A 14,172-nucleotide genomic window follows, 5' to 3' on the forward strand; every position below is an offset into this window, starting at 1 on the left:
AAGGTGATTTGCTCGGAGGCGTTTTGCTGGGAGGTAATTTTTTGCCACAAGGCGATTTGTCCGGAGGTTTTTTTTCGCGAAGATGGACGCTTACTCGTAGATGGGAACCGACGTGGATCTTCGCTCTCCCCTTCTGCCTAGTTTCAGGATTTTACGAGCGCAATCGCGCCGGTATTTTCTATTTATTTTTAAATCAGCTTCGCGTATGTTTTCGGATACGTTCAACCGATTTTCTTTATAAGGGTTTGTGTCAAACCATAGGGTATTAGATCACGGGGTGGGGTTAGCTTATTCTAGCTTCACCACTTTTCTTCCCTATGCGGGGTACGTAACCGCGTTTTTCTCGTATCCTCCGCTTTTCGCAGTTTATTCTGGATAGATACGATAATGCAATAGATTGCATCCCAATTTTCTTGACGTGCTACCATTTTCGGCACCAGATTTTCTGATACTTGCACCTCTCCACACATCTTGGGCAGTGGAAGAATACATGCTCGGGGTCCTCTGGGACTCCATTGCAGTTTGGGCCATCGGGTGATGTATTCAGTTTAAACCTATACAGATACTGGCGATATTCTCTATACCCCGTGAGAAACTGCGTACGATTATTGTTGATCTCACCATGTCGTCTCGCCAATCAGAGAGAGTGGATATAACTTGGAGAACTATTGGGAGGCGGAATAAATAACAGGCGTTTTTAGGTATTCGAAAATAATTTTATTTAAAAAAACAATAACAACTGAAATTAAATAAAATATTCTCCATCTGCATGGATGACCTTTTGCCATCTTGGTGGGGATGGGCTGATAGGTTCCTCTGTGAAAGTATTCCTGATTTTTTGAAACGATTCACGAGTGGACCCAATTTTTGGCTTCTGAGTAATTTTTGAAGTTTTTATGCTTTACACAAATGATAATCCGAAAGTGTGATATCCGGAGAGTAAGGAGGGTGAGGCAAAACTTCCTAGCCAATCAACTCCAACGTTTGTTTTACGATTTTCGGAGCACGTTCGTGTATATTTCGGCCCATTCAGGCCATTTACCGTGCAAAATTCGATTTAAAGCAATCATACCCTCTCGATATTGTTCAGCTGTCCTAGTTTCACTTGGTTACAGCAACTCGAATTATAGCGTACATTGCTGGGACCACCATATATGCAACATACGCTTCTTGTCGTGAATGTCTCGTTTTGGTGTCGATTTTGATGTTGGTTCACCTGGCTTCAATCTTGCTTTTTTCACTTGGGATTGTCATAGTGAATCTACTTTTCATCACCGGTAATTATTCGATAAAAAAAATTGCACGCGTTTTCCAACTGTCGTTGAATCAATATTCAGAGTTTCTGATAATTTCTGCAAAACTTGACCCAATCTTCTTGGAGCAACGCTTCCAGTTCTTCGTCTTCAAACTTTTTTTCGTGCATCGGGGTGTAGTTGGTCCCAAACGTCGGAATTATCACTTTTGAATCAGCCAAATCATTTCCTACATCTGCCTTCCGATAGTGCGTAATCGCCATAAGCTTCGACAAGCAATCTATGACTTTCAGGGGCACTTTTTAAAGTTTTGTGTAAACACAAAATCTTATTAAAATCGGTTTATTGTCTGTTTGTCCATCTGACTGCCTGTCTGTCCGTCACGTGCATTTTTCTCGGAGACTGTAGCAGCAATTGACACCAAATTCGGTGGGATCTGTGAACGCTCACGCAAACAGCGAGTTACATGCTTTTATGTCGAATTTAAGGGGGGTCCCCATACATGCCCCCCTTTTGTGCAAATTTTTTTCATCAAATATAGTCTTGCGGGGTATCAAATCAAAGGTTTCGGTTAGTACTTTCCAAAGCTGGCATTAGTTTTGACATTTGTTGGAAAGGCGGGGAGTTCGGGGGATCGAAAGTGATCATTTATTTAAGAGGGCCATTCTCAGAAACTGCCAAACCGAAAAATCTGGAAAAAATCAAAAGACTGCTACTATATGGCGGCTAGGCTCCGAAATACCTTCGATACTGATATCCATTCAAATAAAGTTAATAATAGTATATTACTATAATTTTCAGTAAATGGCTGCAGAACCCCCCTTAAGTTCATCCTAGCACCACAAAATTTGCCAGCTATGTAGGTTATAGTATAGAGCTTGATCCTACCAAGTTTGATGGAAATCGCACCATTACTAACAAAGTTATAATAGGTCAAATTTGCCACTTCTTTGGAAATTTAAGATTTTGAATGTCAATATCACCCGAAAGTGGATACTCTCACATAATATATTACGTATATTACGTGTTTCGTACTAATGGGCAAAATTCACACTCAAATGTCTTTATAAAAGAAATACACAAAACCTTTCATACCTGAAGCGTCGAGCTTCCGGTTTCCCGACTTGTTCCAATTTGCAAAAGTATAGCAAAACTTCCTGCAAATGCTTCTTCTTAGGGACAACATTTTTAAGGTTTTGTGTAACACAAAACCTTATTAGAATCGATTCGATATCTGTCTGTCCGTCTGTCTGTCTGTCTGTCTGTCTGTCTGTCTGTCTTTTTTTTTTTTTTTTTTTTTCGGCGTTGGAAGGTGGAAAGGTTCAAAACCTACTGCTGGCTCCTGCCACGCAGTTATGTGAGACTTCTACTCACTAAAACCACCTCCTTCTCATTCCACTCTCCCCACGGAACTCCTATCAAGTATTGCATCGCGGGGCTGGATCAGCTTTTAACTGAGGCTCATTATGGTTCTTTCCCTTCCTTGTTTTCGTCGTAGTTCTTCCTGCCTAAGCTGATGGTGAATAGCTTGCAGTTCCCTTACAACCTGGTTCCAGGCATCCGTTGACTCCAGCATAAACTCCACAATGTTTTCGGGTGTTAAACGCCTATGTGCGACCGCTTCCATTCTTGTTCGGTGCGCGGTGAACCTGGGGCAATCAAATATGACATGCTCCACATTCTCAGCCACGTTACCACATCTTGGGCAGCATGGTGATTCGTCGTGACCAAATCGATGTAAATAAGCACGATAACCTCCATGTCCACTCAGGAATTGCGTTAACTCGTAGCTTAATTCCCCATGGTTTCGTTCAAACCATCTCCGAATATCCGGAATGATGCGGTATGTCCAACGACCAGTTTGGGACTCGTCCCATCGCTGTTGCCACCGTTTGATAGATTCCCACCGTGCCAGCTGCCGTCGAAATGCGCTAGACTCTCCAGCTGCATACGTTTTGTCGTAGAGTCGCCGACTTTCCTTCGCCAAAATGTCTATGGGGAGCATCCCTGCTAGTACATATGCCGCTTCTCCTGATGTTGTCCGATATGCACTGCATACCCGGAGTGCACTTAACCGATACGCAATTCCCAATTTTCGGCAGTTCACTTTGTTATTCAGAGCAGTTGCCCAAACTGGAGCTGCGTAGAGTAGCACGGAGCTGACTACTCTGGAGAGCAGAAGACGTCGACTTTGTCTTGGCCCACCGATGTTCGGTAGTATCCTCGAGATCGTTGTAGCGATGGAAGACGCTTTAGTTGCGGCGTACTCAATGTGTCTTTTGAAGTTGAGTCTTCTGTCAATAATTACTCCCAAGTATTTGAGCGATGGTTGGGAGTAAATTGTTTTACCGCCAACTTTCACAGTTGTGTTCTTTCTTCTCTTGCTAATGAGAACTACTTCTGTTTTATGCTCGGCAAGTGAAAGGCCAGAATTTCTCAACCAGGAATTGATCTCCCATATCGCTTCATTTGCATATATCTCGATCTCGTCTTGGTGCTTTGCGACCACCGTTATTCCGATATCATCGGCGAAGCCAATAGTTGTCACGTTGTCCGGTAGGCGTAGCGTCAGCACTCCATCGTACATAACTAGCCACAGCAAGGGACCCAGGACAGAACCCTGTGGCACTCCGCAAGTTGTCGGGAATATTTTTAGCCCATCGTCCGAGTCGCAGTAAAGTCTTCTCCCAAGGAGAAACTCGACCACAATGCGTACAATGTACTTCGGGGCTTGTATCTTTTCGAGTGCCTCGATGATTTTTTTCCATTTTGCACTATTGAACGCATTTTTTACGTCCAGGGTTATTACTGCACAGCATTTTCCTTCTTCTATTGCAGCCTGAGCCAAGCCAGTCAGCATGCTGATTGCGTCGACAGTTGATTTTGCCTTACGAAATCCGAATTGTTTGTCGGAAAGGCCTTCTTCCTTTTCCGCAACAGCGAGCAGTCTTTTATATATTACTCGTTCAAATAGTTTGCCAATGGTATTGACCAGACATATCGGCCTATATGAGGAGGGGTCACCCAATGGTTTACCTGCCTTCGGAATGAGTATTAGCTTTTGTACCTTCCATTGCTCGGGGAATTCTCCTTCCCTAAGGCATGCCGTGAAAACTTGGGCAAACATACCTGGTGCTGTCCTGGCGGCTACCTTCAGGGCAATGTTAGGGATTCCATCCGGTCCTGGAGTCTTTTTTTCAATCAATCGTTTTGCTGCGTCTAGAACCTCCTCATTTTCCACTATCGGAACTTCGTCGGGATTCAACTGTACTGCAGGCAGACTTGTACCATTCAGATCCACTGGGAATAGAGTGTTCACTATATTCTGCAACAACTCTGGGCAAGTAATCGGTGGGGAGCGCTCGCCTTTTAGTGATGACATCACCGACCTATATGCGCCACCCCATGGGTCGGAATCAGCTTCAGTACACATCTGCTTGAAATGTTCGGATTTGCTCCTTGCGATAGCTACTTGCAATTTTTTCCTCGCATTTTTATATTGCACGTGTAGCTCCTCGAACTCAGGTCGGTTTCTTCTGCGCTGGGAGCGTCTCCTAGCTTTGAGACACTTTTTCCGGCATTCCTCAATTTCGGAATTCCACCAAAAATTAGGATTTCGTCTTCGGAAAGTGCTACGTCGAGGCATAGCGGCATCGCATGCCCGCTGCAATTTTTCCACGACCTGTGAAACTTTGTTTTGCGCGCTTCCCGATAGCAATGTATCTTCCAGAAGTACCTCCTTGAACATTTCTGCGTCGAATTTCTTAGCTACCCAGCTCATCGTTATTCGTGTTAATGGCTTCAAATTATTCCTTTGCGAGGTTTGAAAAATGATAGCCTGATGATCGCTGTGTGTGTACTCCTCGCTGACACGCCACTCCAAGTCTCTGATTAAGGTATCACTGACGAAGGTGAGGTCTACCACCGATTGCAATTCTCCCCTCCGGAATGTGTTGGCTCCCCCAGAGTTGGCAAGTACCACGTTCAAGCGCGAGAATGTCTCCAGCAATATTCGTCCTCTTGCGTTGGTTTCTCTGCTACCCCATTCTTCTGCCCATGCGTTGAAGTCGCCGGCTATTACTTTGGGGTTGTAGCGACTTGCATTGAAGGATAGTTTCTCCAGCAATGACGTGAATTCCTCTATTGTGAGGCTCGGTGCTGCGTAACAGCTGTAGATATATATCCCTCCAACGGCACGGGTGAACCCGTCTTCTGGATGTCTTTTCGCATCTACTATAGCTTGGCTTCCGCAGCTCCATATTGCCGCCTTACTGGTTTTGTCTGCTATCCATACTCCGCTATGCAGATTTTCGTATTGTTCAGATACAATCGCAACGTCGACGTTGTTCTCGAATACGCTTTGGGAAAGTAGGTCTTGGGCCGCTCGACAGTGATTCAGATTGAGTTGCATAAACTTCATTTGGCTTTATTTATGAACGCCTTTCTGAACACTGGGCATTTACTGCTTCCTGCAATGTGGGCGCTGTCATTACTTTTTGCTTCCACACAGAATACGCACTTGGGCATTCCGTTGCAGTCCTTTGCCAAATGGCCTTGTTCTCCACATTTGCGGCACAGATTTGATCTGTCTTGGGAGCTAGTGCAAGCTTTCGCTATATGACCAACCTGCCAGCACTTATAGCATTTATGTACTGGACTCTGTTCCCGTAGCCGACAGACCACCCATCCAATACGTACTTTGCCCACTGCAATCGCCTTTTTCGCTGCTTCAATAGGAAGACTTATCGATGCTATCTGCGTGTCACCGTACGCTTTTCTAAGTCGTAGCACATTAAACTCACTCACTGATTGTAATCCTAATTGGGTTTGCAAGGCCTCGCAGATCTCAGATTTTGTGGTGACTTCATCCAAATCCTTGCGTTCGATCACCACCGAATCCTTACTCATTTTGACCGCCGCAGCCTCACCTAGTGATGCTTCAATTTTCTTCCGTAGGTTTTCGCCTCCGTCATCACCGGTTTTAAGTTCGAACAACAGGTCGCCTTTCTGTGTTCGTCTTATCCGCGTGACATTTGCACTCAGATCCGTCAAGGAGGCATCTGCTTTAACCTTGCGTAGCATTTCCGCGTACGTCAACTCGCTGGTTTTTGTTATTATCAGCGCGTCCGGCCTGGCTCTTTTTTGTAGCTTCTTCTTAGGTCCTACCTTAGTCCACGTGTCTTCGGCGCTGTTAGTGGCCTTTTCCGTATGCCCAGATAGTCTTCCGTCATTCCCAGGTTGCACCGGCATCTGTTTCTCCTTTTTCCTTTTTGCTGTTCTTTGGGGAGATAGCATTTCTTCATTTGGGTCTCTTAATCGTTTGTTCCGAATTTCCGAGATATCCTTTTCACTTTGGAAGAGTTCTTTGCCAAAGAGCTTTTTGGGAAGAGATGTCTTCTGCGTGGTTTGGGTTGCTACGGCAACCATCGCTTTTTTGTTGGCTTATCGGCACTGTTGCTTCTGCCCGTGCTTTCACGTCCTCTTTGGCCTTGAAAAATGTTGCCCTAATAGAACGCACCTGATCCTTTATCGCGTGGTGTACATTATTGCGTTGGTTAACGTACTCCATTAGATTATTAATCATCGATCCCATGTCTGTCTGTCTGTCCGTCTGTCTGTCTGTCTGTCTGTCTGTCTGTCACAGCCGATTTATTCGGAAACGGCTAAACCGATTGTCACGAAAATTGGTAGGAGTATGTGATCTGCCGTTCCCTTTACATGCAGCAACTGACGCCATTTTGTATTAAGTTTAAGGGGGGCTCCCCATACATGTGAAAGGAGGGTGAAAAATTTTTTTTCATAAAATGTGGCCATGTGGGGTATCAAATGAAAGGTCTCAATTAGTACTTTTCGAAACTGGTTCAATATTTGATATTTGGTGAAACATAGGGGAGTGAGGGCTCAAAATATGACCCCCAAATAGTGTAACAGGTCTCGTTCTCAGAACCTATCCAACCGAAAAATCTGAAAAAAATCTCAGTAGTGCATCTCTACGAAATCTAGGCCTCAAAATATATCCGGTTCCGATATCTGCATAAATAAAGTTAATAATAGTATATTTCCATATTTTAGAAATTTACCCGGCACCCCCCTTATGTTCATCCCAGAAGTACAAAATTTGGCATACGTATAATAAAGAACATAGTGCACAATTTGGTCAAGTTTGAAGAAAATCCAACTATTATTAACAAAGTTATAGGGGGTAAAACTTTATAATTTTTTGTGAATTTCGTGCACTCTACAACCTGCATGACGTCATCATCACATATCAATCTGTCAATACCACAACGAAGTAGGTTCGTATGAATTGGGTGGAAAAGAATTATTTTGTTTTAGTTCTTTAATCATTTGTATATGAATATCAATTATTCCAATGAGACATGTGTGTATGTAGGTATATAGTATATGCGTGCTAATGAACTTTGCGGGTAGAGCTTAATTCAGATAGATATAAGAAGTAAATCGGAAATATGGGTACGATCAATTTATATACGTGCCTATATGTGTACAGTATTCGAAAATAGGCAGTTTGTTTGTTTAGGGTGAGCGTAACATCTACGGCTGTAATATGTACGTATGTCTCGTAGTTTTGTAGCTGTATACGGGTAGAAAAATGTGCGTTGAAATTTCTTAGATAAGATGAACACAAAACCTTTATATCCGAAGCACGAGCTTCCGGTATTCCGACTTGTTTTATTTTTGAATGATTAAAAAATATATTCTGTCCACTTCAACTATCTGCCAAATATAAAATTTTGAAGCTTGACTTGTCAGCAAAATAATATGATATTATAGTGTTACCATTTCTATGAAAGAAACATCAGTGCCATCTCTTACAAATGGTGTGCGCCCACGTGGTTGCGAGCACATGACTGCGAGTTGCTGCGAGCAGGTGGCAACATCTGTTTTAACATTGCGCAGCTGTTTATAGCTTCCCACATTTCAGCGGGAACCAACGACAGAGCTTCCTTAAAGATTCATTCTCGGATTAATGGTAATGGATCTTAATGAAATCACTGAGTGAATAATGCTTCAAAATTCGTCTTTGGGAAGCTTGGTGGAAGTAAACACGCGCAATATTCTCGGCAATAGATCCATGGTTGCTCCCTTAGGAAGTGAGGCGGAAATAAGTTGATGCATCCAAGATCAATCTTTTGGATGCACCCGTTTTCTGCTGCGATAAGATGAGGCCCTGACATTGACACCCCGATCCACCAATACGTTAACCATGTAGGTCTGGGGCCACTTACCTACCCCGTCCTTACCCGAAAGGTTCGAAAGGTTCATACTAAGAGATGATCGAAGATTATATATATAGTCTATTGCACTATTTCTTTGATTGCAAGTGCGAATTGGATTGTTTTAATATTAATGAGATTATCAGCACACATCAATTTATAACATACACACACTTCTCTCATACAATTATCCATAAAAACTTTATCATTTGGCTGAATTTGAAGTCACAAATATATCACTCTATTTCATAACCAAATACTTCCGAACCTGTTCTCTTTTGAACTGTCCTTCTATATCCTTCGGAAATGCGTTCTATACCCGTATAATAGTATCACTAGAGACTTAATACACTTCCAACATTTCCATAATTGAAATAAAATTCTATGAAAAATCAGAATCATGGATGCCATTTTTAGCTCCTGGGAGCTGCGTGTACTGGAGTTATGCTATGGTACCTCGATCATTACATTATCACAGGTTCTCCAGAACTTTTCTTCCTGCTGATGTCCGTTACATTTATGATAGCAACATTCTGTTTGCTAGCATCCTGCATAGTATCGTTGAGTACAGGCGGAATTATTGAGAAAACAATTTATGTAAGTTTTCAATAGGATGGATATCTCAAAAATTGAGATTAACAAAGAACAGATAAAAGTGATAAAGATGGACGTTTTTCTGTGAATTCTAGGAACTTATTTATCATACAATTGGTTGCATTTTAATACTGGCATCATCACTGAATCTGGTTGTAAGGATTAACGACTATAAGCGTACCGAGCTGTATGATCCGTTTTTGGCGGCATCTATTATGGGATTGGTTAATGCTATTTTGTACTGCGTTAGCGCTGTTTTTGCACGACGAACATATAAAGGAATCTGAAGGGAAGAAGAATTTCTTTGATGTCTTGAATTCTCCCGATTTTTTTTCAATTGAAGGTGCTACATGTAATCAATGCCAAATCCTGTCGAATTTCCAGTTTTTATACTTTAACCGAAGATATTAGCATTTATTCATATATTGATAAAAACCAAAAAACTGACACCGGCATATATTCAAATAACCGGTAAAACTCAAGTTTATCCATACTAAGTGCCTGTTCAATTAATTAAGCCGTAATTTAAGGAGATTAACTGACTAATCTCGAATATATTATTACTCGTAATATTACAATTTTATACCATTTTTATTACACAATTTATTCTGTCAAAACATATGAGGCCAATACACATCGGAAATAAATATATACAAAATAAATATATACAACACAACATAACAAAAAGTATTTTTAGTTGTTTTAGATCCGTAAAAAATCACGGATTTTTTTTTCAAAAATGCATGCATTAGGTACATACTTCTCAATCTTCTCCGAATGTTTTCCTTTCGTATCTCATTTTGAGCTAGGAAACGAACAGTGTAAAACAAAACCTTATTCAAATCGGTTTGCTGCCTATCTGTCTGCCTCTCGTTTTTTTCGAAGGTGGAAATCTTCCAAAGACACCGGTACACATGTGACAGCGTGTGGGATTTTTACTCACTAAATCTTATCCCCTTCCCCGTGGAAACACCACAAAATATTTCATAATGAGGTGGACATAGCTCTAGCCTCCCCCTTCGCCCATCGATTACATTCGAAACTGCGCCTTTCCCGCCTCCTCTGCCTCTCTCAACCTGCACTGAATCCGCCCTACCATGTCGTTCACTGCATTCCAGTTCTCATGGTACACAAGCATTTTCCCATTTATATTTTCCGGTGCTAATGTTCCTCCCCTCTCCTCTTCCTTTCCTCTGCGAATGTAGGACAATGGAAGAAAACATGCTGCCTGTCCTCCAAAATACCGTTGCAGCTGGGGCAGTTCGATGAGTTGTCCAGTTTTAACCTATAGAGGTATCCCGTGAGCCCATAGTTTATCTCACCACGCGTCTCTGGGTCCATACCTTGATGCTGGGAATCAATGTGTGGGGTTAACGACCTTTTTTCGTTTGTTCTAAAGATGCGCTTGTGGTTTCTTGAGGCATCAAACCCTGGTCGATTATCAGTAGAAGATTGGGGCATCTAATTTACGCAGCTGCCTGACCTCTATATCTCCCCATCACAATTTGCTGTAGGTGCTGCCCCATGGGTCTATATCCCCTCTGTGCAGAATTGCTTGAAGCAGTCCCTCTTGCTTCGCTATATAGCCAGCTTTAGGTTTCTTCGAGCTTCCTTATAAGCTCATTGCTTCACCTCCCGTTTATTCCTACCCATTGCTTTCTAAGCCATTCGTTTGGCCCGACGACACGTCGACCGGAGATCAGACAATTCACTAGTCCTCCAACAGTTTCTTTTCGAGGGTGTACTTGTTATAATGTCATAGTCCAAGCACACACCTATGAATGTTTGCTCGTCAATTGCTTTCGCAGACCCACCTGACGTTCTGTTCATTCTTGGATGAGCAGATTTCCAACCGCTTGACTTGCTGTTCAGGTCAAAAACAATTGCCTGTTGATCACTGTGGATGTAGGGTTCACTGACGTCCCAGGAACTGGACCTCCTTTTCTGGTAAGTATTAACCTGATCGTCGTTAGTCAAAATGATATCTAACTGAAGCCTCCAGGAGATAACGCCCTTTTGCATTCGTCAGTGAACTTTCCCATTCAGTGGCCCATCCATTGAAGTTACCAGCAAGCAACTAAAACCAATCTGTCCAACATGTCCTCGAATTTAGCCAACGTAAGGCTTGGAGGAGCATAGCAGCTGTAGACCTATATGCCGTCTATTTTTGTCGTTACGAGCCCACTTGTGGACTGCCTCATATATTCCTGTATGGTTTGGTCCCCGTAAACCCACAAGGCCGCCCCACTTACATTATTGTTAGGACTTCGCATATTATAGCCACTTGGACCTCTGATTCGTGGGTCGTTTGCGAGAGCAGATGTTGAGCGACCTTATAGTGATTGAGGTTGATTTGGATCAATCTCATTTTCTCACTTCATTTAACGCTTTTTTGAATTCGGGACACTTACCGCTTGCGGCAATATGTCCCCTGTGCAGGCCCTCCTTTTCATCACACAATATGCATTTGGGATGTTGTTACATTTCCGAGGAATGTGACTTACTTCTTTCTTCACTTCGTCTGCATCGGTCAGGGCGATCAACCGTACTTGTGCGCACTCTCGCTAGATGTCCGTACAAGAGACACTTGAAGCATATCTTCAACGAGATTTGCTCTCCGTATTGGATGGCTACTCTTTCGACCCATCAAATATGGACCTTCCCGATATCCAACAGCTTTCGCGCTGCTTCTGCTGGCCGCCGTCTGTGTAGCTCCACACTCCTTTCTAAGACTTTCAATGTATGCCTCCTGCAAGTCGTGCAGCTTGAACTGCTCCGCTAAGACAGTGGAGATTTTGGCCTTAGAAGTGGCCTTATTTAGGTCCTTGCACTGCATAGCGGTCTTATGGTTTTGAGCGGCGCACGGCAGCACTTTCTTTAAGTAAATTTTTGACTTGGCTCCGGAAGCTTTCGGATTTGCTCTCTTCGGACCTTTTTAGTTATAGCATAAGATCCCTCTTTTGGTTATTCTGGATCCTGTTTACATTTTCCCCCAAGTCTTTGAGATCAGGCTCAGCAGTCACTTTTCTTAGTATTTCTGGATATACCCGTGCATGAAATGCGGATCCTCATTCTTTTCTTCTTCTTTTTTGGCTTTTTTGGCCTAATGTTAGTCCAACCGTCGTGTACTATTGAAACATCGGCTCCCTTGGTGGCCCCTCCTTCAAAGCAGGTGATATGCTGTTTTGTTTTTTGGGAACCTGCTGCACCGTCGAAGCAGTAATTTTAGGGCTCTCATTCGAATCTTTCGCATCTTACCGCGATTTGTTATATAGAACCCTGATGGCTCTCACCATATTCTTGATTGTACGTTGGGTTCATCCTTGATGCTTTCTGACAACTCAACAATTTTCGCACCAAGCAAAATGAAGGATGACTCTTCCAGGCCGGACTTCTATTTCAAAGCCTCCATTCTTCTTTCCGCACATTTGCTGGCATTAACGGGAATTTTTTCGCCCAGGCCGTTTTCCGCCTTGATTATTGGGGGAGATCTCATAATCGTTAAGCTTCTCCCAAACGGATTTGGTTTTCGATCCTGAGGAGCCTCCCCTAACTGTTTACGCTCGGATGCAGTTGGTGTCACTGCGGCTTTTGACGACTGCCGTTCTCCCTTGAGCACATCCTTCTCCGTGCGCTTTTGTAGTGGGTGTTTTAGGGATTTAAACACTTCCATGTAGCAATAAATGCCACGGGGACCAAGCTGTCCACCATCGTGGCAATGCAGTTGAGGGATATCAGAGGCCGGTAGCCTGTTTGCTCACTGCCAAAAGCCGTCCGTACTGGGGTTCCGGGCCTCTGCACCGTAAATCTATACACCTTCCCTTCGTCCATATTGGTCTTTTATTTTGGATGACCTTAACACCATGGCCATTTTCATCCACGGGTGGGCGTTTTTCTTCCACCAACCCGCATAAACATGCCCATGCACGCACCCCTCCGAATGCGTACAAGTGCATATCTATATGTATCCATCAAGAACTCTCTTATCCGCACGAAGCGGCGCACCTGATGGGAAATCTGGCAACTTCTCACAGGTCTTTCTGTCGGTCGGCCACAAGCACTTTTCTCGGAAACAGTTATAGCGGTTGACACCAAATTTGGTGGAAAGGTGGGAATTGGGAACATTCAGTTATATCATTCCACGTCGAATTTAAGGGGGGGGGGGGCATGCATGCAAAATGGGGGTGTAAAGCAAGTCTTATTTTTGACATTTGTTGGAAAAATGAGGAGCGCGGGGGTCGAAAGTAATAATTTTTCTCACGGAGTCATGCTCAGAAACTATTCAACCGAAAAATCTGCAAAAAAAATCCGGAAGTTTCAAGTATACGGTGGCTAGGCGTCGGAATACCCTCATCCAGTTGATAATAGTATATTACTAAAATTTTTAGTTATTGACAGCAAAACCACCCTTAAGTTCATCCTATAAATTTTGTAGCATAAAGCATGATCTTACCATGTTTGGTAGAAATCGTACTATTACTAACAAAGTTGTAATAGGTCAAAGTTGTCGCTTCTGTGCGAATTCAAGACTTTGAATGTTAGTATCACGCGAAAGTTCTGACATAATATATGCATATATTGCGTGCTATATATATACTAATGGGACAAATGTCCACTCAAATGTTTTTATAACAGAAATAAACAAAGCCTTTCATACCTGAAACGTCCAGCTTGCGATTTCCCGAATTGCTTAATTTTCCTTACTTAAAGTTAGGCTCTCTTTCCAATCAGATCTGGTTCCGCCTTCCTTAATAACGCAATTAAAGAACTCACCTAGCTGGACTATTTGGTTCCAGCTCACCGCTTTCCAAAACTCAGTTCCGGTGTCATCAGGTAATGTTGCTTTCCCTGGTTCCATTCTTTTGGCTGCCTTCTTATTTTTTGTGGCATTAACAGGTTGGATTGCTCCAAATGTGGGCAGTTCCAGGAGAAGTGGCGGGTTAACAAGTTCTTCTGTTGGAATCGAAGTATTCCCGCCGCTATTGGTCGCGGCTCGTCAGTCGGTAGGCAAAGTACTATTCTTATCATTAACAATCAGAAATGTCCGTACAGCCAGGATGCCTGGTGCCTGGTACTGGCTGTTGATG

The 14,172-nt window shown here is 43.0% G+C and overlaps 1 protein-coding gene across 5 annotated transcripts in view; it reads left to right on the forward strand.

Moving 5' to 3' along the window:
* LOC119656890 overlaps window positions 1–14,172 on the forward strand; it is a 53,291-nt gene that overhangs the window by 19,904 nt on the left and 19,215 nt on the right. The window contains exons 3-4 of one of the 5 annotated variants that reach the window (XM_038063566.1): window positions 8,909–9,088; window positions 9,181–9,747. The exons of the other annotated variants lie outside the window; for them this stretch is intronic. Coding sequence (XP_037919494.1) covers window positions 8,909–9,088; window positions 9,181–9,372 — 372 coding nt within the window. The 3' untranslated portion in view covers window positions 9,373–9,747. Of the gene's footprint in view, window positions 1–8,908; window positions 9,089–9,180; window positions 9,748–14,172 lie in introns of those variants that run through there. 5 annotated transcript variants of the gene reach the window in all.

Source organism: Hermetia illucens, chromosome 5 (assembly GCF_905115235.1).
Source record: "Hermetia illucens chromosome 5, iHerIll2.2.curated.20191125, whole genome shotgun sequence".
NCBI lineage: Eukaryota > Metazoa > Arthropoda > Insecta > Diptera > Stratiomyidae > Hermetia > Hermetia illucens.